Raw genomic sequence first — 22,361 nt, forward strand, 5'->3', positions numbered from 1 at the left:
CAAAAAAATAAATTTTTGCCCAAAATGATTTTCACTGCTAAAATGAAATGTTGCAGAAGACCAGCTGTTCCGATTTCCCATTTATCATATTTATTGAAGCGCTATAATATAAATTTTAAGTCATTCACGTGATTCCGTTATCTTTGGCAGATGAACTTGACACGTCACGTGCCCCATAGGGCCATAGCCTATGGCTCATAGGATATGAAATACTTCCGATTCTTTGACTTCCTGAAGTTCCGCCATATTGTTTATTTCATGGAATCGTAGTGTGCAGCGTGGTACTGCAGTTGTATAACTGTATTCGTTTATTAAATTGCAACCAGATATAACTCTTAAAATGTCTAAACCGTGAATGGTGAAAAGTGTAAAACGCAAGAAAGCTGCAACAGCTTTTAGGTCTGAATGGCTTGAAGAAATTGTTGAAACGGAGACACCGGAATCTCGAAATACAATGCGTGTTCGACTGTGTGGAATATTTACCTATGACGAAGACGATGGAGTTGTGTGTTATTATTGTCAAGATGCCAAAGCAACTGGAAAATTCTCTACTGGAAAAATATGGGATGATGTTTGGAAACTGAACTTTCTGAAATGCCATCTATCAAGTAAATCTCAAACCGACAGTATTAGGAAACTCAGAAGTAAAAATCCGAATTTAAGAGGGGGACTGGTTAACATATTGCTTGAAAGCCCAACCAAAAAAGAAAACAGGCAAATTAGTAATGAACGGAAGCGTTCCAGTCCTGATGAAATTAAGGTTCTTGTCAACAGTGTTGTGCTGGCCATTAAGATGAATATCTCAATGCTCTCTGTTCAAGATATCAATGAGCACATGGTGAAGTATGTTAGTATACCTGATAGCTGGAGAAGCAAAAACTATGCGTTAGAATTTCTTGGAATTATCAATAGCATCATGCAAGATGATCGTATAGCAGACATTAAATTAGCAACGTATCATATGTTAACTGTTGATGAAAGCACAGACATTTCTGTCAACAAGTACTTAATACTCTACTTTAAGTATCGGCCAATCAAATGAGTATAGGACATCATTTGGTGTAACAGCATTTAGGGAATTCTATAGGAACCATGAACTTGACCTGAATAAAATGGTTATGTTCACCTCTGATGGTGCCTCTGTTATGTTGGGCAAAAAAGATGGTGTTGCAGCACAGCTGAAAAAAGACATTACACATTTAGTGCAGCAACATTGTGTTGCACATCGGGAAGATTTGGGACTTTCTGATTCATGGAAAGAAGTAAAATTGATGAAAGAAGTAAAACTGTAAAGAGAACTGTGTACACAGTGTTCTGTTGGTCTTCTACTAAATGATGTAAATTTCAAGAAATAGCAGATGCATCTGAATGTGAATTAATTGCTTTCAGACCTCTGAATGAAGTGCGCTGGTTATCTAGATACTTTGCACTTAAAGCAATTATTCGAAATTATGATCCCCTGTTAAAATATTTTGAAGAAGACAAAGATAATGATCCTATTGCAAATACTGCTTTAAGAAGCTGAACAGTGAACAATTTCATATTACACTTGAAGTTTTGAATGATGTCTTATCAGAACTGGCTTCCTTAAACATGGCATTTCAAAAACGTGGTTTGACACCATTGGAAGCTTATCATCTTGCATAGGGTAAATTGAACAAACTTCGAATGCAATACTTAGGTGACAAGGTTAAGTGGAGTAATAAAGTCAACAGTCTTCTTGACAACAGGTTGAGGTCTTCATCAACATCCTATGTTTGCATCTAGGTGAAAGATTTCCTGAAAATGAAGTTGAGGAATGGTCTGCTTTTGACTATATAGCAATATCACAATGCGACTTTGACGTCGGAAATGGACATATCAGATCTCTTTGTTTAAAGTATAAACAATTTCTTCCGGAGGAAAGTGTTATTATTCAGCAATACAATGACTTTAAATTCCTTGTTGCAGAAAAAATCAAAAGCAATCTGATAAACAGCTTTCCAGATATGACGAAATTTGCATTTCAGAATGATCAATTTGCAGATTTAGCAAAATTGATGGACCTTGGTGCCACATTCTTAGCATCTAGTTCAGATTGTGAACATGGTTTTAGTCTAATGAACAATTTGAAGACTAAACAAAGGAATCGTTTACATTTAGAGCATTTGGAAATGCTGATGCGTGTTAAGAGTCACCTTCAAGATGAAGGCTCAACAGATCTTGACAGAATTTATTCGGACTGGATAAATATGAAAGATCGCAGGGAAAAACTTTGAAAACTAAATTGCTATTATTTTCTGAATTTTAAGTATAAAGTACAATGATACCTTATTTATAGGTAGCGCTCAATGAAACATAATTTATGTTTATTGAAATGAGACTTTATGTTACATAAAGTGTAACTAACATAAAGTGTAACTAAAATTACATTGTGTTTTCGTTAATTCAGACTAAACTCAAAGACCTGCCCATAAATGCCCATAACTGAACTCCGGGCCCTCTGGCAATCATTTTTATAGCGCACACAAATTTAGTTTTTCTTTAAAATGCGCACAGATGAAATTTTTTGCACACACAGCCTATGAAAAATTAGAGGGAACATTGATCACCAGGCCCAGACGGAATCCACCCTAGGGTGCTGAAAGAGCTAAAGGAGGAAACAGCGGAACTAATACAGCAAGTTTGTAATCTATCCCTGAAAACAGGCGTGATCCCGGAGTATTGGAAGATAGCCAACGTTACGCCAATCTTTAAAAAGGGATCAAGAGGTGACCCGGGGAACTACAGACCAGTAAGTCTGACCTCAGTTCCGGGGAAAATGGTGGAAGCACTGATAAAAGATACCATTGAGGAGCATCTAGAAAGGAATAAACTGATGAAAACAAGCCAACATGGCTTTTGCAAGGGAAGATCGTGCTTAACGAACTTATTGCACTTCTTCGAAGGAATTTACAAACGGATGGACAAAGGGGACTCCATTGACATCGTATACTTAGACTTCCAAAAAGCCTTTGACAAGGTACCCCAGGAATGCCTACTTTGGAAACTGAAGAACCATGGGGTGGAAGGAGACGTACACAGATGGATCAGGAATTGGTTGGCAGGTAGGAAACAGAGGGTAGGAGTGAAGGGCCACTATTCGGACTGGAGGAGGGTCATGAGTGGTGTTCCGCAGAGGTCGGTGCTCGGACCACTGCTATTCAATGTATTCATAAATGATCTAGAAACAGGGACGAAGTGCGAAGTAATAAAATTCACAGACGACACCAAACTATTTAGTGGGGCTAGGACTATAGAGAACTGTGAAGGTTTACAAAGGGACCTGAACAAACTAGGGGAGTGGGTGATGAGATGGCAGATGAAATTCAATGTAGAGAAATGTAAAGTCTTGCACGTAGGAAACAGAAACCTGAGATACAGCTACACGATGGGAGGGCTGTTACTGAGTAAGAGTACCCAAGAAAGGGACTTGGGGGTAATAGTCGACAAGACAATGAAGCCGTCGGCGCAGTGCGCAGCGGCCACTAAGAAAGCAAATAGAATGCTAGGTATAATCAAGAAGGGTATTACAACCAGAATGAAAGAAGTTATCCTGCCGTTGTATCGGACGATGGTGCACCCGCATCTGGAGTACTGCGTCCAATATTGGTCGCCATACCTAAAGGATATGGTGATACTCGAGAGGGTTCAGAAGAGAGCGACACGTTTCATAAAAGGTATGGAAAACCTTTCATACGCCAAAAGATTGGAGAAACTGGGGCTCTTTTCCCTGGAGAAACGGAGACTTAGAGGGGACATGATAGAGACTTACAAGATCTTGAAGGGCATAGAGAAAGTGGAGAGGGACAGATTCTTCAAACTTTCGAAAACTACAAGAACAAGAGGCCATTCGGAAAAATTAAGAGGGGACAGATTCAGAACCAATGCTAGGAAGTTCTTCTTCACCCAACGATGGTGGACACATGGAATGCACTTCCAGAGGGCGTGATAGGACAAGGTACGGTATTGGAGTTCAAGAAGGGTTTGGACAATTTTCTGAAGGAAAAGGGGATAGAAGGGTATAGATAAAGGGTTACTATACAGGTCCTGGAACTGGTGAGCAGACTGCTGGGCATGATGGACCTCTGGTCTGACCCAGCAGAGGCACTTTTTCTGTTCTTATGTCCCCTGCTCTGTCATATTATGGAAGCAGCATTGGGAGCTAACAGTCTCTGACACATAGAGACTGGTCCAGGTACAATTAGAGACGGGAGACGTCAGTACAGAAAGTTCTGGTTTTTATTTCTGAACCGCAAAGGAGACCAGCTCCATGAAGAGAGGGACCTGCTAACAGTTAAGGTAGAGAGAATGAGAGGGCACTCTCTAAAGTTAAAAAGTTCTTCTTCACCCAGATTCCGTAGAAGTTCTTCTTCACCCAGAGAGTGGCAGAAAACTGGAACACTCTTCCAGAGGTTGTTATAGGGGAAAACACCCTCTAGGGATTCAAGACAAGGTTAGACAAGTTCCTGCTGAACTGGAATGTATGCAGGTAACATAGAAACATAGAAACATAGAAATAGACTGCAGATAAGGGCCACGGCCCATCTAGTCTGCCCACCGCAATGACCCTTCCCCACCTAACTCAGTGAATAGATCCCACGTGTCTATCCCATTTGGCCTTAAAATCAGGCACGCTGCTGGCCTCAGTGACCTGAAGTGGAAGATTATTCCAGCGGTCAACCACTCTTTCAGTGAAAAAGAATTTCCTGGTGTCACTGTGCAGTTTCCCTCCCCTGATTTTCCACGGGTGCCCCCTGGTTGCCGTGGGACCCTTGAGAAGGAAGATATCCTCTTCCACTTCGATGCGACCCGTGAGATACTTGAACGTCTCGATCATGTCTCCCCTCTCTCTGCGTTCCTCGAGTGAGTAGAGCTGTAACTTATCCAGCCTTTCCTCGTACGGGAGATCCTTGAGACCCGCGATCATCCGGGTGGCCATTCTCTGGACCGACTCCAGTCTCAGCACATCTTTTCGGTAATGCGGCCTCCAAAATTGCACACAGTACTCCAGGTGTGGTCTCACCATGGATCTATACAATGGCATAATGACTTCAGGCTTACGGCTGACGAAACTCCTGCGTATGCAACCTATGATTTGCCTTGCTTTGGAGGAAGCTTGCTCCACTTGATTGGCAGCCTTCATGTCCTTACTGACGATCACCCCTAGGTCACGTTCTGCTTCAGTTCTTGTTAGGATCTCGCCATTTAGGGTGTAAGTTTTGCATGGATTTTGGCTGCCCAGGTGCATGACTTTGCATTTTTTGGCATTGAAGCTGAGTTGCCAGGACCTAGACCAGCGCTCCAGTAGTAGTAGGTCATGCATCATGTTGTCGGGCATTGAATTTTTGTCTGTTGTACTCTTGGCCACTATATTGCTTAGTTTGGCGTCATCAGCGAATAATGTTATTTTACCTCGGAGCCCTTCTGCCAAGTCTCTTATGTAGATGTTGAACAGGATCGGGCCCAGGACGGAGCCCTGTGGCACTCCACTGATCACCTCCGTCATTTCGGAGGGGGTGCCATTCACCACTACCCTCTGAAGCCTACCCTCAAGCCAGTTCCCAATCCATTTCATCAACGTGTCGCCCAATCCTATAGAACTCATCTTGCTCAGCAACCTGCGGTGTGGTACGCTATCGAATGCTTTGCTGAAGTCCAGGTATACGATGTCCAAGGACTCCCCAACATCCAGCTTTCTCATCACCCAGTCAAAGAAGCCGATCAGGTTGGATTGGCAGGATCTCCCCTTAGTAAATCCATGTTGACGGGGATCCCGTAGATTCTCCTCGTTCATGATCGTATCCAATTGGCGTTTGATTAGAGTTTCCATTAGTTTGCTCACTATTGATGTGAGACTCACCGGTCCGTAGTTTGCTGTCTCCATCTTGGAGCCTTTTTTATGAAGTGGAATGACGTTAGCCATTTTCCAGTCCAACGGGACGTTACCTGTACTAAGGGAGAGATTAAAGAGCGCGGATAGCGGTTCTGCCAAGACATCACACAACTCCCTGAGCACCCTGGGGTGTAGGTTGTCAGGCCCCATTGCCTTGTTAACCTTGAGCTTTGACAGCTCGCAGTAGACACTGCTGGACGTAAACTCGAAATTACTAAACGGATCAGCTGAGTCAACCTTTGTTTGCAGCTGAGGACCAAGTCCCGGTGCCTCGCGGGTGAAGACTGAGCAGAAGTATTCATTTAACAGTTGGGCTTTTTCCGAGTCCGTTTCTGCATAGTCTCCATCTGGTTTCCTGAGGCGTACTATCCCACCTGAGTTCTTGTTCCTGTCACTGATATACCTGAAAAAGGATTTATCTCCTTTCTTTATGTTCCTTGCTAAAGACTCCTCCATGCGGAATTTGGCCTCCCTAACTGCTGTTTTGACTGCTTTTGACTTGGCCAGATAGATTTCCCTGGAGTCCTGTTTCCCTGATTGTTTGTAAGAGATGAATGCTTTTTTCTTCTCCTTGATGAGGTCCGAGATCTCCGCAGAGAACCACTGTGGCTTATTGTTCCTACTCCGTTTACTTACCGATTTAACATAGCGGTTTGTTGCTTCCTGTATGGTGGCTTTCATAGTTGACCACATTTCTTCCACGTTATCGGTTTCTGCTTGGCTTTGTAGCGCCTGCTGAATGAAGTTCTCCATGTCTTTGAAGTTTGTGTCCTTGAATTTAAGGACCTTGGTCAGTGTGGTAGATTTAGTGAAACCTTTCCTGAGATTGAACCATACCATGTTGTGGTCGCTGGAGGCCAATGTGTCGCCCACCGAGACCTCTGTGACACTTTCTCCATTGGTAAGTATCAGGTCTAGGATTGCCTGATCCCTTGTTGGTTCCAACACCAGTTGCCTTAGTCTTGCTCCCTTCAAGGAGTTTAATAGCCTCCTGCTGCTGCCTGAAGCAGAGGAAAGCGTGACCCAATCCACATCAGGCATGTTGAATTCACCTAACAATACTGTGTCCCCACGCAAGGTGATATTCTCTATATCTCCGATTAATTCCATATCTTGGTCATCCTGTTGTCTTGGGGGTCTGTATACTATGCCAAGATACAGGCATTTGTCCTTCCCTCTGGCCAAATTTACCCAAAGGGATTCCCCAGTGTACCGTACATCTGTGATTCTGGTGACTTTTATGTCATCTTTAGTATATAATGCTACACCTCCTCCCATTTTGCCCTACCTGTCCTGGCGAAGCAAGTTGTAACCCGGTATGACCATGTCCCACCCGTGGGAGTCTGTGAGCCAGGTCTCAGATATCGCCACCACATCCAAGTCGGCATTTGTCATTTCTGTTTCCAGTTCCAGGATCTTGTTTCCCAGACTGTGGGCGTTGACGTACATAGCCCTCCATGTTGTATGTTTGTTACGTCTCAGTGGGGACATTCCTGCTATAGCAACTAGGCCACCTTTAGCATTATTTGCATGTCTTGTACTCTTCCTAGACCCAGAGGTGCAACGTGCACCTTTCCCAGACTCCCCATACCCAGAACTACAGTTTATGCCTAACCCAGACTCAGAATTGTGTGTACCCTGTGGGGGTATTCCCTCTTGAGCATCTTGACTTCCTATAATACAGTTTGCAGTGTGTATTCTGTCGCTGGACCCAGAATTACAATGTGTACTTCTCCTAGACCCAGAATCACAATGTGCACCCCTCCTAGATCCAGAATTACAATGTGAACTCCCCTTAGACCCAGAATTACAATGTGTACTCCCCTTAGCCCCATCATAACAATGTGACCCAGAATTATAATGTGACCCTGAATTATAGTGTTTACTTACTTTAGTCTCCCTTACTTTAGTCTCAAGAAGAAATTGGTAGCTTAGCTTGTCAAGTAGGTTGTTTGTGCCAGTACCCTCCCCCAACTTACCTAGTTTAAAGCCTTGTGAAGTAGGTGGGCTAAGCGGTGTCCAAGGACGTTCTTCCCTCTTCTGGTCAGGTGTAACCCGTCTGGTCCCTGTAATCCTTGCAGTGCTTCTCCATGGTGCAGGAACCCAAAGTTCATCTCCTTGCACCATCCTCGCAGCCAGTCGTTCGCCCTCCGGATGCGATCCTCCCTGGCACTGCCCTTACCCCTCACTGGGAGGATCGAGGAGAAGACCACCTGCGCATCCATCCTCCTCAGCTTCTCACCCAGGGCTCTGAAGTCATTGGGTATGTTCTCCGTGGTGCTCCTGGCGGTGTCATTGGTTCCGACGTGGATGAGAATCATGGGGAAGTGGTCTCGGGGCTTGATGAGTCTGTCCAGGCAAGCAGTTACATCCCGGATCCTGGCCCCTGGCAAACAGCAGACCTCTCTTGATTGCAGGTGTGGTCTACAAATTGGTCCCTCGGTGCCCCTTAGTAGCGAATCCCCGATGACTACCACCCTGCGCTTCTTAGGAGTGGGTCGATCTGTTGACTCCGGAACTGGAACTGGAACCGTCTGCTGAACATCCTCCTGTACCTCGTTGTCAGGATCTTCCTGAAGCAGCTGGTAAGGCTAGTCTGTTAGGGCACTGGTCTTTGACCTAAGGGGTGCTGCGGGAGCGGACTGCTGGGCATGGTGGACCACAGGTCTGACCCAGCAGCGGCAATTCTTATGTTCTTATGTTGAACAAACAGGAGTTATTTTCTCTTATTTTGTTTTGACGCAAGAGGGGAAAAAAAAGAAAGTGTTTTTGTGTCTACAGACTAGCCTTATTGGGTCAGACCAATGATCTATCAAGCCCAGTAGCCCATTCTAACGGAGGCCAATCCAGGTCCCTAGCACCTGGCCAAAACCCAACTGCTGAATGCATAACTGGCTTGGATTACTAAGCCAGCTATTTTTTTTATAAGTTATATGTTTTTCACGCAAGTGGAGAAAAAATAAAACACAAAATAATTTACAAATGTTCAATGAACTATCTAAACTTTACAAAACAAAAAGAAATCAAGCAAAAAAGAAATATTACTCAGATAAAATATTTAAAGCCAAAAACCCATCGATTCTATACACTATACTAAACACAATAACAACCTCGCGTTCCCAACAACAACCTGAAGTGGTTAACACTATTCCCACTGCTCAGGAACTGGCCAATCATTTTATTGAAAAAATTGATAAAATTAGAAAAACATTTACAATAAATCAATCTCTAGCAAATGATCACGAACAATCGGTTACTGAAACATTAACTTCTAGATGCTCTAAATTTAAATTACCTAGCCTAAAAGAAATTGAGTCTATTATTAAATCTGTTAATATTAAAGGATCTAAAGCTGATTTAATTCCACCATTCATTTTAAAACATTATTTTGATATTTTTGGACCATTCATCCATACATTAGTTACTGAAAGTCTGATTCAAAATACAGTACCATTGCTGTGGAAAAAAATCCATTATTCGTCCTATTATTAAGGATAAAAACGTTAGCTCCGATGACCTTTCAAATTATAGACCAATTGCTAATATTCCCTTTTTGGCAAAGCTGACAGAAAAGGTAGTTTTCAATCAAATTTCTGATTTTGTGGAAAAGACTAATGTATTGCATCCCAACCAAACTGGTTTTAGACATCATCATAGCACCGAACTTTCATTAATTGGAATGACTACCTCCATTCAATACTTTCTCGATCATCACCAATCAACTCTGCTAATCTCTATTGATCTTTCCGCGGCTTTTGACACAATTGACCATCAACTGCTTCTTAACAGACTTAAATCCATTGGTATCACAGACCAAGTTCTTTCTTGGTTCGAATCGTATCTAACAGACCGTCCATCTACTGTTTTCTTTAAAGATGCAACATCAAAATCTTCATTTTCCACTCACGGGGTTCCTCAAGGGTCTATTCTCTCTCCTTTACTATTTAATATTTTCCTGGCTCCCTTAATCACTTTATGTCAATCCGTAGGATTTCAGATTTATGCATATGCAGACGATATCCAGCTCCTGCATCCAATAGATACTAATAAAACATTTGATATCCAAGATATTAATGAGAAACTGGATCTAGTTTACCACTGGTTGAACACGAATAAACTGGCACTTAACATTAAAAAAACAAATATTATGTTATTTCCATGGAAAGACAGTTCCATTCTTCCCGCTTCAATTTCTATAAAAAACACCCCCCTACAATCAGTCAATAATATAAAAATTTTAGGGGTGATTTTCGATAACAAATTAAATTTCCACAATCACATCAGCAATATCGTTAAAACAACATTTTATAGATTACGTAAAATTCGTTCAATCTCCAAATTCTTATGTCCAACGTCATTAAATATTCTAATTCACTCTTTGGTAATCTCTAAAATAGACTACTGTAACGTACTCTTTAAGGGAATATCATTAAATGAAATTAAACGCCTTCAGATAATTCAGAATGTTTCCATCAAACTAATTACCAATTCTCGAAAGTTTGATCATGTTACACCCCTTTTAAAAGATGCACATTGGCTTCCAGTTATCCATAGGATAACATATAAACTCTGTTTGCTTACCTTCAAATCCCTTCTCAATAAAACACCAGCATTCATATATAAGTGCCTAATACCATATAATCCTGTTAGAGCTTTAAGATCAAATGAACAAAACCTATTAACTATCCCTTCACTTAAGATAATAAATAAAAGACGCCAATTTATTTTTTCAGTAACTGCGCCACAGACCTGGAATGCTCTACCAATTTATTTACGAAGGGAGCAGGACCTAGGAAAATTCAAAAGTAATTTAAAAACTTTTCTTTTTAAAGATGCCTTTGATATTTAATTTCTTAATACCCAGGTCATTGATTTTATTCTATTAATATGCTTTTATTTTTTGTTCCCTTATAGAAACATAGAAGAAGACGGCAGAAAAGGGCTACAGCCCATCAAGTCTGCCCACTCTGCTTACCCACCCCCTGTCTATGCCCTAATGACCCAATCTCCTTATCTTGACCCTTGTAGGGATCCCACATGGGTATCCCATTTATTCTTAAAGTCTGGCACACTGTCTGCCTCGATCACCTGCACTGGAAGCTTGTTCCAATGATCAACCACTCTCTCTGTGAAGAAATACTTTCTGGTGTCGCCATGAAATTTTCTGCCCCTGAGTTTGAGCGGGTGCCCTCTTGTGGCCGAGGGTCCCTTGAGAAAGAAAATATCATCTTCCACTTTGACACGTCCCGTGAGGTACTTAAATGTTTCGATCATGTCTCCCCTCTCCCTACGTTCCTCAGGAGTGTAGAGCTGCAATTTGTTCAGTCTCTCTTCGTACGAGAGACCCTTGAGCCCCGAGATCATCCTGGTGGCCGTCCGTTGAACCGATTCAATTCTGCGCACATCTTTACTGTAATGTGGCCTCCAGTATTTCACACAGTACTCCAGATGAGGTCTCACCATGGCCCTATACAACGGCATTATGACTTCAGGCTTTCCTTTTTTGTTCTACTTTTCTATATTAAATTGTATTTCATTATCCCTTTTTTTACCTTATGTTATGAATTTGATGAGTTAATTTTTAACCTATTGTATTGACTTAAGTCTGTATTGTATTGTTTTGTATTGTTCCCCTTTGAATGTATTTTAAATTGTTCATCGCTTAGAACTATGATTAAGCGATTAATCAAAAGAATTATTAAACTTGAAACTTCCTGAGAATTGCCATGAGTATGCAACACCAAAGCAGCCCTCTCTTCCCTTTCTCCCACCCCAAAAACAGAGAAAAATGAAACAAAAACCACCACCAAAAAAAAGGTAAGAAAGAATGACAAAAGACAGAACAAGAATGGAAAGAGGAAGAAGAAAAAGCTAACACTCAGCTAGAAAGGAATATGAGAGTGAGGCAGGAAAAGACAAATCAGTGGCTTTTCACCTCAGCTTTGGTGACGGGAGACTTGCCAATTCCCCTGTTGACAGAGTTCCAGGACCTGGCTGTCAGCATACAGGCAAAGAGTGGGTAGAGATCTCCAGCTCCCAGTTGCCGGCTGTAGTGCTGTACTCCTTTCATATCTGCATTTATCAGGGACTTCCACAACTGACAGTAATCTATTCGAAACTCTTCTGTCAGGAGCTAGAGAGAGTGGAGAAGAACCCAGCAGCAGCAGTTAGCCTAGAGCTGAATCTGCACCGAGTCAACTGGCCACAGAAATCAAAAACTATAATGTAGTCTGACATTAGGACTGTATGTCACCCAAACCCCAAAAGCTGATCCACTGTTTATCACGCAGAGAAATTATTTTTATTTCCCTAAGAAAAGTAAAACTACAACCCCCAAGATGATAGGATGGAAAAGCACAGTTACTTACCGTAACAGGTGTTATCCAGGGACAGCAGGCATATATTCTCACACATGGGTGACGTCATCTACGGAGCCCCAGCGCGGACAGCTTTTTAAGCAAACTTGCTAGAAGTTTCAAGTTTGCACACTGCACCACGCATGTGCTAGCCTTCTCGCCACTAGAGGGCGCATCCCCACCTCGTGGTCCTCAGTTCCATATCCAGCAAAGAAGCCATCCCCGGGGAGGTGGGCGGGTTGTGAGAATATATGCCTGCTGTCCCTGGATAACACCTGTTACGGTAAGTAACTGTGCTTTATCCCAGGACAAGCAGGCATGATATTCTCACACATGGGTGACCTCCAAGCCAACCAGAAAGAGGGTAGGTGGGAGGATGGCAATTTAGGAAAACAGGTTACGTAACACCGACTGGCCAAACCGGCCGTCACTCCTGGACAAGGAGTCCAGACAGTAATGGGAGGTGAACGTATGAACCGAAGACCAGGTGGCAGCTTTACATATGTCCTCCATAGGAGTAGAACGGAGGAAAGCAACCGAAGCTGCCATCGCCCTGACCTTGTGCCCCGTAACTCGACCCGAGAGCGGGAGACCAGCCTGAGCGTAGCAAAAAGAGATACAAGCAGCTAACCAGTTGGATAAGGTACGCTTGGAAACCGGATGTCCTACCCGATTAGGATCAAAGGACAAAAACAATTGAGGAACCTTCCGATGAGACTTAGTACGTTGGAGATAAAAAGCCAACGCCCTCTTACAGTCAAGCGTGTGAAGCGCCGTTTCACCAGGATGAGAATGGGGCTTCGGAAAAAATACCGGAAGAACAATGGACTGATTGAGGTGGAAATCAGACACAACCTTAGGCAAAAATTTGGGATGGGTGCGAAGAACCACCTTGTCATGATGAAACACAGTGAAAGGAGGATCCGCAACCAAAGCCTGTAGCTCGCTAATCCGACGAGCGGACGTGAGCGCAATCAAAAAGACTACTTTCCAAGTAAGAAACTTAAGGAGAGCTTTATCGATCGGCTCAAAAGGTGGTTTCATCAGTAGAGCCAAGACCACATTAAGATCCCATACTACAGGAGGAGGCTTGAGAGGAGGATGAACCTTCACAAGACCCCTCATGAAACGAGAAACCAGAGGATGCAGAGAGAGGGAACGACCCTCGAGATGTTGATGGAATGCAGCAATGGCACTAAGATGCACTCGAATGGAAGTCGTCTTCAGACCAGAATTCGACAGATGCAACAGATAATCCAGCACCGAAGACACTGGAACAGAACCCGGGTCAAGGTGGTTGGTGGAGCACCAGGAAGAAAATCTGGTCCACTTCTGGGAATAGCAAAGCCTAGTCGAGACTTTGCGAGAGGCCTCCAAGATTTCCCGCACTGAGTGAGAAACTGGAATCGAAGTCAAGGGGAAAGGAACCAAGCGGTCAGATGTAACGACTGAAGATTGGGATGTAACAGCGAACCCCGACTCTGAGACAGCAGAGAGGGAAAGACAGGCAGAAGTAGAGGCTCCCTGACACTGAGTTGAAGAAGAAGGGAGAACCAGTGTTGTCTTGGCCAACGAGGCGCAATGAGAATCATAGTGGTTTTGGTCGATTTTAGATGAACCAACGTTCTCAAAATCAGAGGGAAAGGAGGGAACGCATAAAGGAACCTCCCCTCCCAGTCGAGAAGAAAAGCATCGGCCTCGAGACGGTCCCGTGAGTACATCCGAGAACAGTAGAGGGGTAGTTTGCAAGTCTCGGGCGAAGCAAACAGATCCACCTGAGGAGTCCCCCAGCGGTCGAAGACTTCGCGTAGGACTCGGGAGTTCAGCGACCACTCGTGTGGCTGGAGGAGACGACTGAGTTTGTCTGCTAGACAATTCAGCTCCCCCTGAATGTAAACCGCCCGCAAGAAGATGTTCTGAGAGACGGCCCATGTCCAAAGCCGCAGGGCTTCCTGGCACAGAGGCCAAGAGCCCGTCCCTCCTTGCTTGTTGACGTAATACATTGCCACCTGGTTGTCTGTCCGAACGAGAACCACTCGATCGTGCAGAAGGTGACAGAAGGCACGAGCGGCCAGATAAATGGCCCGAAGCTCCAACACGTTGATGTGACACCCACGGTCCGCGGCCGACCATAGGCCCTGCGTTCGCAAACCGTCGAGATGCGCTCCCCACGCATACTCCGACGAGTCCGTGGTCAGGACCTTGCAATGCGGAGGAACTTGAAAGAGCAAACCTCCGGACAGATTTGTAGAGTTGGTCCACCAACGGAGCGAGCGTCTGAAGGACGGAGTCACAGTCAAACGTCGAGATAGCGGGTCGCGGTCCTGACGCCATTGCGAGGCCAAGGTCCACTGAGGGATCCTCAGGTGCAACCGGGCAAATGGGGTTACTTGGACCTTCGATGCCATGTGACCCAAAAGCACCAACATGCAGTGAGCTGACACTACCTGCAGTTGCGCAACCTGCCGGCCCAGGCGAAGCAGGGCCTCCAGTCGCGGAGAAGGAAGGAAGGCACGGAGGAGAACCGTGTCCAGCACGGCCCCTATAAACTGGAGGGATTGAGTCGGCTGCAAGTGAGACTTGGGAAAGTTCACCTCGAACCCGAGACCCTGAAGAAGCGTGATAGTCTGTTGGGTCGCTGAAATAACTCCTTCCCTTGTCGGGGCCTTGATCAGCCAATCGTCCAGATAGGGAAAGACCTGCAACCCCCGGGAACGCAGAGCAGCCGCGACCACCACCATGCATTTCGTGAATACCCGAGGGGACGAAGCCAGACCGAAGGGTAGTACACGGTATTGTAGGTGCAAGTCCCCGACCTGAAATCTTAAAAACTTCCGAAAGTCGGGATGCACCGGAACATGGGTGTACGCTTCCTTCAAATCGAGGGAGCACATCCAGTCCCCCTCGTCCAACAGAGGATATAGAATCGGAAGCGATAACATACGGAACTTCTCCCTGACCAGGAACTTGTTGAGCTTCCGGAGGTCCAAAATGGGGCGCAAGTCCCCGGTCTTCTTTGGGACCAAAAAGTAACGGGAATAAAATCCCTGTCCCTGCTGGTCGAGAGGCACCACTTCGACCGCCCGGAGGCTCAACAGGGCCCTGGCTTCCTCTCGGAGAAGGGCCAACTGGCTCCGATTGGGCGGGCACGCCCCGGAGGGCATGTCGGTAGGCTGTCTTGAGAAGTTTAATGAATAGCCCTCTGAGATGGTCCGGAGCACCCATGCGTCCGACGTTATCCCTGACCAGACCCTGGCAAAAGCCGAGAGCCGACCCCCGATGGGGAGGGGGTTGGATGCCGACGCGGCGGGGGCCAGCCCCCTGCCGCTCATCCCGTCAAAAGGACGGCGCCGGCTTAGATGTCCCCTGCGCAGCGGGCTTGGGGGGCCCCCCTCTCCCCTGGGGTGGACGTCGAGGCGGAGGTCTCGAAAAGGCCGGCGTCGTTTTTTGAGGATACCGCCTAGGTGGTTGCTTGAATGGCCTCTGAGGCAACGGCTTAGGCTTCGGGCGAACGAGAGCCGCCAAAGAGCGCTCCTGTTCAGACAGCTTCTTGGTAGCCGCATCCAGGGAGTCGTCGAACAATTCCGAGCCAACACAGGGTAGATTGGCTAAGCGCTCCTGTAGATTGGGGTCCATCTCGAGGGTCCGCAGCCAGGCCAGCCGGCGCATGGCAACCGCACAAGCCGAGACCCTCGAGGCGAGCTCAAAGGCGTCATACACCGCATGGAACAGATAAAATCTGAGCTGGGATAGGTTGGACGCAAATGAGGCAAATTTCTCCCTATGTGACTCCGGGATCAGCCCCTGAAATTCCGGCAGATCCTTGACCATGGACCTGAGATAGGAAGAGTAGGCGAAGGCATAGTTGAGGACCCTCGTGGCCATCTGGGAATTCGCGTACAGGCGACGGCCAAATTTATCTAGGGTCCGTCCCTCTCTCCCCGGGGGGACAGCAGCCGAGACTCTCGAGGGCTGCGAGCGCTTAAGAGCCGACTCAACCAAGAGTGACTGATGGGAAAGTTGTCCTTTTTCAAACCCCTTAGGGGGAAGAGTCCGGTATTTTGATTCCATCTTGGTGGGCACTACCGCCACTGTAAGAGGGGCCTCAAGGTTCCGCAGCAAGGTTTGAAGGAGGACCTTGTTAAGCGGGAGGCGGGGGGATTCCCGTTGAGGAGCCGGGGAATCCTGCTCTTCCAAAAACTCCTTAGTATAGATGGACCCCGCCGCCAGGTCCACCCCCAACGCCCTCGCCATATCATGGACGAATTTCGAAAAAGAAGTAGTCCGTGCAGGTGGGGAGGGCGACCGAGACTTCTCAGCGGAGTCAAAGGGAGATGCCTGGCGAGAATAGCCAAAATGCCCTCCAGACCCCGAACCCCAAGAAGCACGATCCCGCGACCTCGAAGGGGTTGGGGAGACAGCCCGCCGAAGAGACCCCCTCGGGGAACCCCCCGGGGTACGGGGCCTGGAGGTCCGTCCCTTCCGCCTCGGTGAGGAGGCACGGGAACCCTCCAGTGTTAGTACCAGCTTGGGGTTGTCGAGGCGAAGATCCTCGACACACAGTGCCTCGGTCTCGGGCGGGGTCGAGCGACGACTCCTTCGGGGCGAGGCTCGAGCCCGCTTTGCTTTTTTGAGGCGATGCTTCGGCCGGGGCTTGCTCGAGGGTGAAGAACCCCGCGAAGACCTCGGGGAGGAGGATGAGGAAATCCGGCGTACCCGACGCTGCTTGTCTCGGGGTCGCACACTGACCTCAGGCTGTGTCATCGAGGTCGGAGCCGAGGGAAGCAACATGGTCGAGGCCGAGGGAGCTTCGGCCGCTGAAAGGCCGGTGCCCGAGGCCGAGGTCGCCAACTGCGGGGCCACCGAGACCGAAGTCGAGGCCGAAGCCTGCTGCAAAGTCTCAATGGCCCCGGAGAGTTCCGAGGAGATTAAAGCGCGAAGCAACTCCTGGAATACCGGGATAGTAAGACCCTGGGGCAATACCTGGGGGCGCTCCGCAGAGGGCGACCTCGGTCTCGAGTATTCCCTCGGGGCGCCCCCCTTCGATCCCTTGGTCTGGGTCGAGGCCGGCGGTCCCGCCGACGAAGAGCCCGAGGATGGCTTCCTGACAGATGGAGCTGAGGAAGGAAGTGGAGACTTACCCGAGGCTTGCTTCTGCGAAGCGACCAGCTTCGAGGGAACCGAGGGGTCCGAGGTCGAGGCCGAGGTCGAGGCCGGGGCCGAAGCCGAGGCCGAGCTCGAGGCCTTCCCCGCCGGGGTATCAACGGCGAAGAGATCAGCCATCCGGGCCTTTCGACGGTTAAGAGCCCGTTTCTGGAAGGTGGCACACTTAGGGCACGACGCTGTCGGGTGATGGGGCCCCAAACACCTCAGGCAGCACCTGTGAGGATCAGTGATGGACAAAAGTCGATCACACCTACCACACTTCTTAAATCCCGTTACGGGCCGGGACATGGGCCCAAAACAAGGCCGGGAACAAGCGAGGTTCCTCGGCCACGGCTCCCGGGAGCCCCCGGAGCGCGGAAACGAAAAATATTTTTTTTTTTTTTTTTTTTAAGAAAGAAGGAAAGAAAGAAAGAAATAAACCAAAAACGCAGCGACCGCGTCAAAAAATGCAACACAGCCGCGGCGACAGAAGGCAATCTTAGCACAGATAATCCACAGGGCTTCTGGCTCCGCGGATGAAAACGAACTGAGGACCACGAGGTGGGGATGCGCCCTCTAGTGGCGAGAAGGCTAGCACATGCGTGGTGCAGTGTGCAAACTTGAAACTTCTAGCAAGTTTGCTTAAAAAGCTGTCCGCGCTGGGGCTCCGTAGATGACGTCACCCATGTGTGAGAATATCATGCCTGCTTGTCCTGGGATAATCCCATTTACACAACCTATCTGTCCACAGGCTAGCCCAGGGGTGGGCAACTCAGATCCTCGAGGGCCAGAATCCAGTCAGGTTTTCAGGATTTCCCCAATGAATATGCATTGAAAGCAGTGCATGCAAACAGATCTCATGCATATTCATTGGAGAAATCCTGAAAACCCAACTGGATTCCGGACCTGGAGGACCGGAGTTGCCCATCCCTGGGCTTGCCAGAGCTGCTCTCCCTGGTCCTGACACCTCCTCCTCCCTAATCCATCTCTACCTAGTCTTTCACATCCCACTTGACTTGGGCATAGAAGGGCTGAAATGTGCAGCAAATGGCCATGGGAGAATATGGATGCTGTGGCCATTGATTGGCTGCTTATACCTGTTTATTACCTTGTAGCAGATTTTTCATAGAGCAATGTTAGTAGTCCCTTTCTAGCCCACAAATCTCCCACTTAAATTTGTAGATAATGTGCCCCCGTATCTGAAGGGAGACTGCTCAATCCATCCCGCTTTTCTTTACATTCTCTTCCAATGCACTGTAGAATCTGTAGTTCTCTTCTATGTATTACCACAAGGTATCAGGAGAGAATGTCAAAACACTGTTATCCCAATATATGAGGTTTGACTTCTTAATAATGAATTGTGCATCAAACTCATTCCTTAGGCTAGAAAGGACATGATGAGTCTCTTCTCCTCACCTGATATAATCCATGGTCCAGCAGGATAATTTCAGCTGTTCCAGCCGCCACATCCTTTCTTACCAGGACATTCCCTGGGTGGGGGTCACAATGCACAAACCCATTCATAAAAATCATCTCACTGTATAGTCTGCCAAGACCACGTGATATCTGAAACAGGGGAATAGAAAGGATCGCTCAAACAAACATGAAGGAGGAGCAGAAACTATTTAAAACAGAATTGTGCCCATGTACTCCCAAGTAAGATGGGAAAAGTGAAGGAATAAAAGCCTACATGCAAAGTGTTTCTTTTACATTGACACTCTTAATCTGACATTAAACACCAGATAAAAAACACAGCAATGATGCAAGAGCCCCAGCTTATCTGTCCAGTTATTCCTCTTCACATTATTAAAGACACCAGCAGTGATTCAGATTAGAGAATGACACGGGGAGCGATCCCCGCAGAGAGCCGCGGCGTGGCGGCGGTTTGGCTGCGGGTTATGGAGACTCCAGAGCCAAATCGCCGCAGACACGGGGACAAAAGTTTTCACCGCCCGCAAAAACGGTGAAAAGATTTGTCCCCGCAGGCCAATGTACCCCCTTCTAAGTACCGCTATTTACCTTGTCTTCACCGTGTGTCTTTGGTTCGGGACCGGGTGTTTGATTTTTTTTCCGGCGGCCATGTTTGTCTCCGCCATGTGGTCTGTCTCCTCCAACTCTCTACCCGACTTGCACGTTGCCGCATTGACTCCGCCCCCCCAATATACTGGCTCCTCATTTGATTCGTGGCATCCCCTGCCGGCTCAAGAGCTGTGAGGAGCTGTGCCTAGCGATTGCTCTGCTGATTCGCGGCGTCCCCTGCCGGCTCAAGAGCTGTGATCAGCTGATCAGGAAGAGGAGCTGTGCCTAGCGATTGCTCTGCTAAGCAAGTACCAGGCACAGCCCCTCTCCTCTTTTACCGTACAAACAGCATGCTAGTTGTGTGAGCATAGCCTGGTAAAAGGAAATCCCATTCCCAGACCAGGAAATCAGCCATTTTCGGTAACCTGCAAATGCTTGGCCCTGATGCTTTCCCACCACCTTTAGGAGATATTTAATCCTTTATTTAATTGCAAAAATCCTGAATTACCATAGGAAAATCAGGACCCAATCATTTTTTTGCAGTCTGTTAAATGGACAGTACTATGCAGATCATGCAGTAACAGCCTTTTGTTCATTTCTGCACTGGAAAAAGGATCATTTCATATCCATTATTGCGGAGGGGGCCTGGTAATTAGAACCACGAGTCATCTGTTCTCTTCCCTCTAATACACACCTTGCTCCTTTTCGGTAAAGCCTTAAGTCAGCAAACCTTCCACAAAACGAGATTCATATATCACTGCCTGACATGGAACAAAAGGTAAATTGCATTGCTCAAGAAAAGCAGGAAAGGGAGACCTCAGAGAAAGAATAAATGTATGCTGCGGTGACGGTGACGGGGCGGTGAATGGGGTAGCAGTGGCGGTGACGGAGCGGTGAAAGGGATGGCAGTGGCGGTGACGGGGCGGTGAAGGGAATGGCGGTGACGGGGCGGTGCAGAGGATGGTGGGCCGGAGACGGGGCGGTGACGGGGACAAATTTTTTCCCCGTGTCATTCTCTAATTCAGATCTCTCTCCATATCCAAGACAGTTTAGCCTCTTCTTCTTTGTACACAGTGTCTCTTCTTTAATTCACACCCAGATATCTCCCCTCCATATATAATCACAAAGTCTTCTCGTAATAACCTAAACAGCCAGTGACTGCAGCCTGACCTTTGTCTTAACATCCGGTGCCCTCCAGGTCACCCTGGCCTTTCTGGATAATACTCACACCACCGACCTGTGGACTGATACTGCCAATGTTTGGGGAGTTGCAGCTTTATTTACATAAATGTAAATGTGATGGTCATTGATAATCCTCATAACACATATTGAGGCTCACTCTCAAAGCACTCAGATACATAAAGTACCATAGCCTCATCATATGCCCAAAAAAGGCAGTATATAAAACTTTAATAAACTATAAAGCACAGTTACTTACCTGTAAAAGGTGTCATCCAAGGACAGAAGGCAGATATTCTCACAAATGGATGATGTCATCCACGGAGCCCCAGTATGGACAGTGCAAAAGTATACTGTCACTTTAAACTTCTTCAAAAGTCTCAAGACTGCCTATACCGCGCATGCACTGAAGCCTTCCTGCCAGTCAGCTCACAGAACCATCAGTTCAATAAAAAAAAAATAAAAAATATAAGAAGCCAACTAAGGGAGGTAGGAGGGTTACGAGAATATCTGCCTGCTGACCCTGGATAACACCACTTAAAGTAAGTAACCCAGGCAAGCAGGCAGTATATTCTCACAGATGGAACTCCCTAGCTAATATTGAAGGAGTGGAGGAAAGCTGGCCTCTAAACAGAGAATACATTTTGTAGAACTGCTTGGCCAAACCAACTATCCCATCTGGAATGATTCTCCAGACAGCAGCAGGATGTGAAAATATGAATTGAGGACCAGGTTGCAGCTTTACATACAAGGTCTAACAATTAAGTTTGCAAACTCATCCTAGAAAAATTGCTACATATCTCATTGCTGAATATCACTATGGTCACCTTTGAAGTACTCTCCTTGGGAAGCTATGCATGAACGCCAGGGCCTAGACAACCCTTCAAAGCAATTTTGAAACTCTTTTTCTGGAATGCCCATCAGAGCTGTTGTCTGAACATCATCAAAATGTCTTACTTTCAATATTTCCTTTATTTTCAGGTAAAGAAAAAAGTCATTGGGAGACAGATCAGGTGAATAGGGAAGGTGTTCCAATACAGTTATTTCTTTCTGGCTAAAAACTTCCTCAGAGACAGTGCCATGTGAGCTGGTGCATTGTCATGATGCAAGAGCCATGAGTTGTTGATGAAAAGTTCAGGTTGTGGGGAGGGAAATATTTTATATATTTAAGATGACAATTGAAAGAATTTCAAGTGATGTGTATGATTCAATTGATGTAATATTGTGTACTTGAAGTAAGATGAAAAATGAATAAAGAATTGGAAAAAAAGAAAAGTTCAGGTTGTTTTCGTCTAACTTTTTCACACATCCTTTTCAGCACTTCCAAATAGTAAACTTGGCCAACTGTCCAGTTGGTACAAATTCATAATGAACAATCCCTCTGATATAAAAAAAAAGTTAGCAACATCATTTTGACTTTTGATTTGGACTGGAGGAACTTTTTTGGTCATGGAGAATTGGCTGACTTCCATTATGCACTTTGATGCTTTGTTTCAGGGTAGTATTGGTACACCTATGTTTCATCACCACTGATAACACGGCCCAAAGTGTGGAAGTTTGTGATTGCTGGGAGACGTGAAGAGATCTATTTGTGGGTTTCCCCAGATTGAGAAGATCTGATGTAATACAATCGAACTGAGTGAGATTGAAGGAATATGTGCAATATGTCTGCCAGAGTGTTTTGTCTGCCTGCTAAATACACAGCCTTGAGAAAAATGTTGTGCAGAATTGCCCAATTCCAGATCTGT

General features: G+C 46.3%; 1 protein-coding gene across 14 annotated transcripts in view; it reads right to left on the bottom strand.

The window, feature by feature from the left end:
- ADCK1 (aarF domain containing kinase 1) overlaps positions 1-22,361 on the bottom strand; it is a 296,483-nt gene that overhangs the window by 140,871 nt on the left and 133,251 nt on the right. For all 14 annotated transcript variants that reach the window (XM_033952756.1, XM_033952759.1, XM_033952768.1 and 11 more), the window contains 2 exons: positions 18,832-18,981; positions 11,850-12,047 (listed from right to left, as the gene is read on the bottom strand). In XM_033952756.1, coding sequence (XP_033808647.1) covers positions 11,850-12,047; positions 18,832-18,981 — 348 coding nt within the window. The remainder of the gene's footprint in view (positions 1-11,849; positions 12,048-18,831; positions 18,982-22,361) is intronic.

Source organism: Geotrypetes seraphini, chromosome 7, assembly GCF_902459505.1.
Source record: "Geotrypetes seraphini chromosome 7, aGeoSer1.1, whole genome shotgun sequence".
NCBI classification, from domain to species: Eukaryota; Metazoa; Chordata; class Amphibia; order Gymnophiona; family Dermophiidae; genus Geotrypetes; species Geotrypetes seraphini.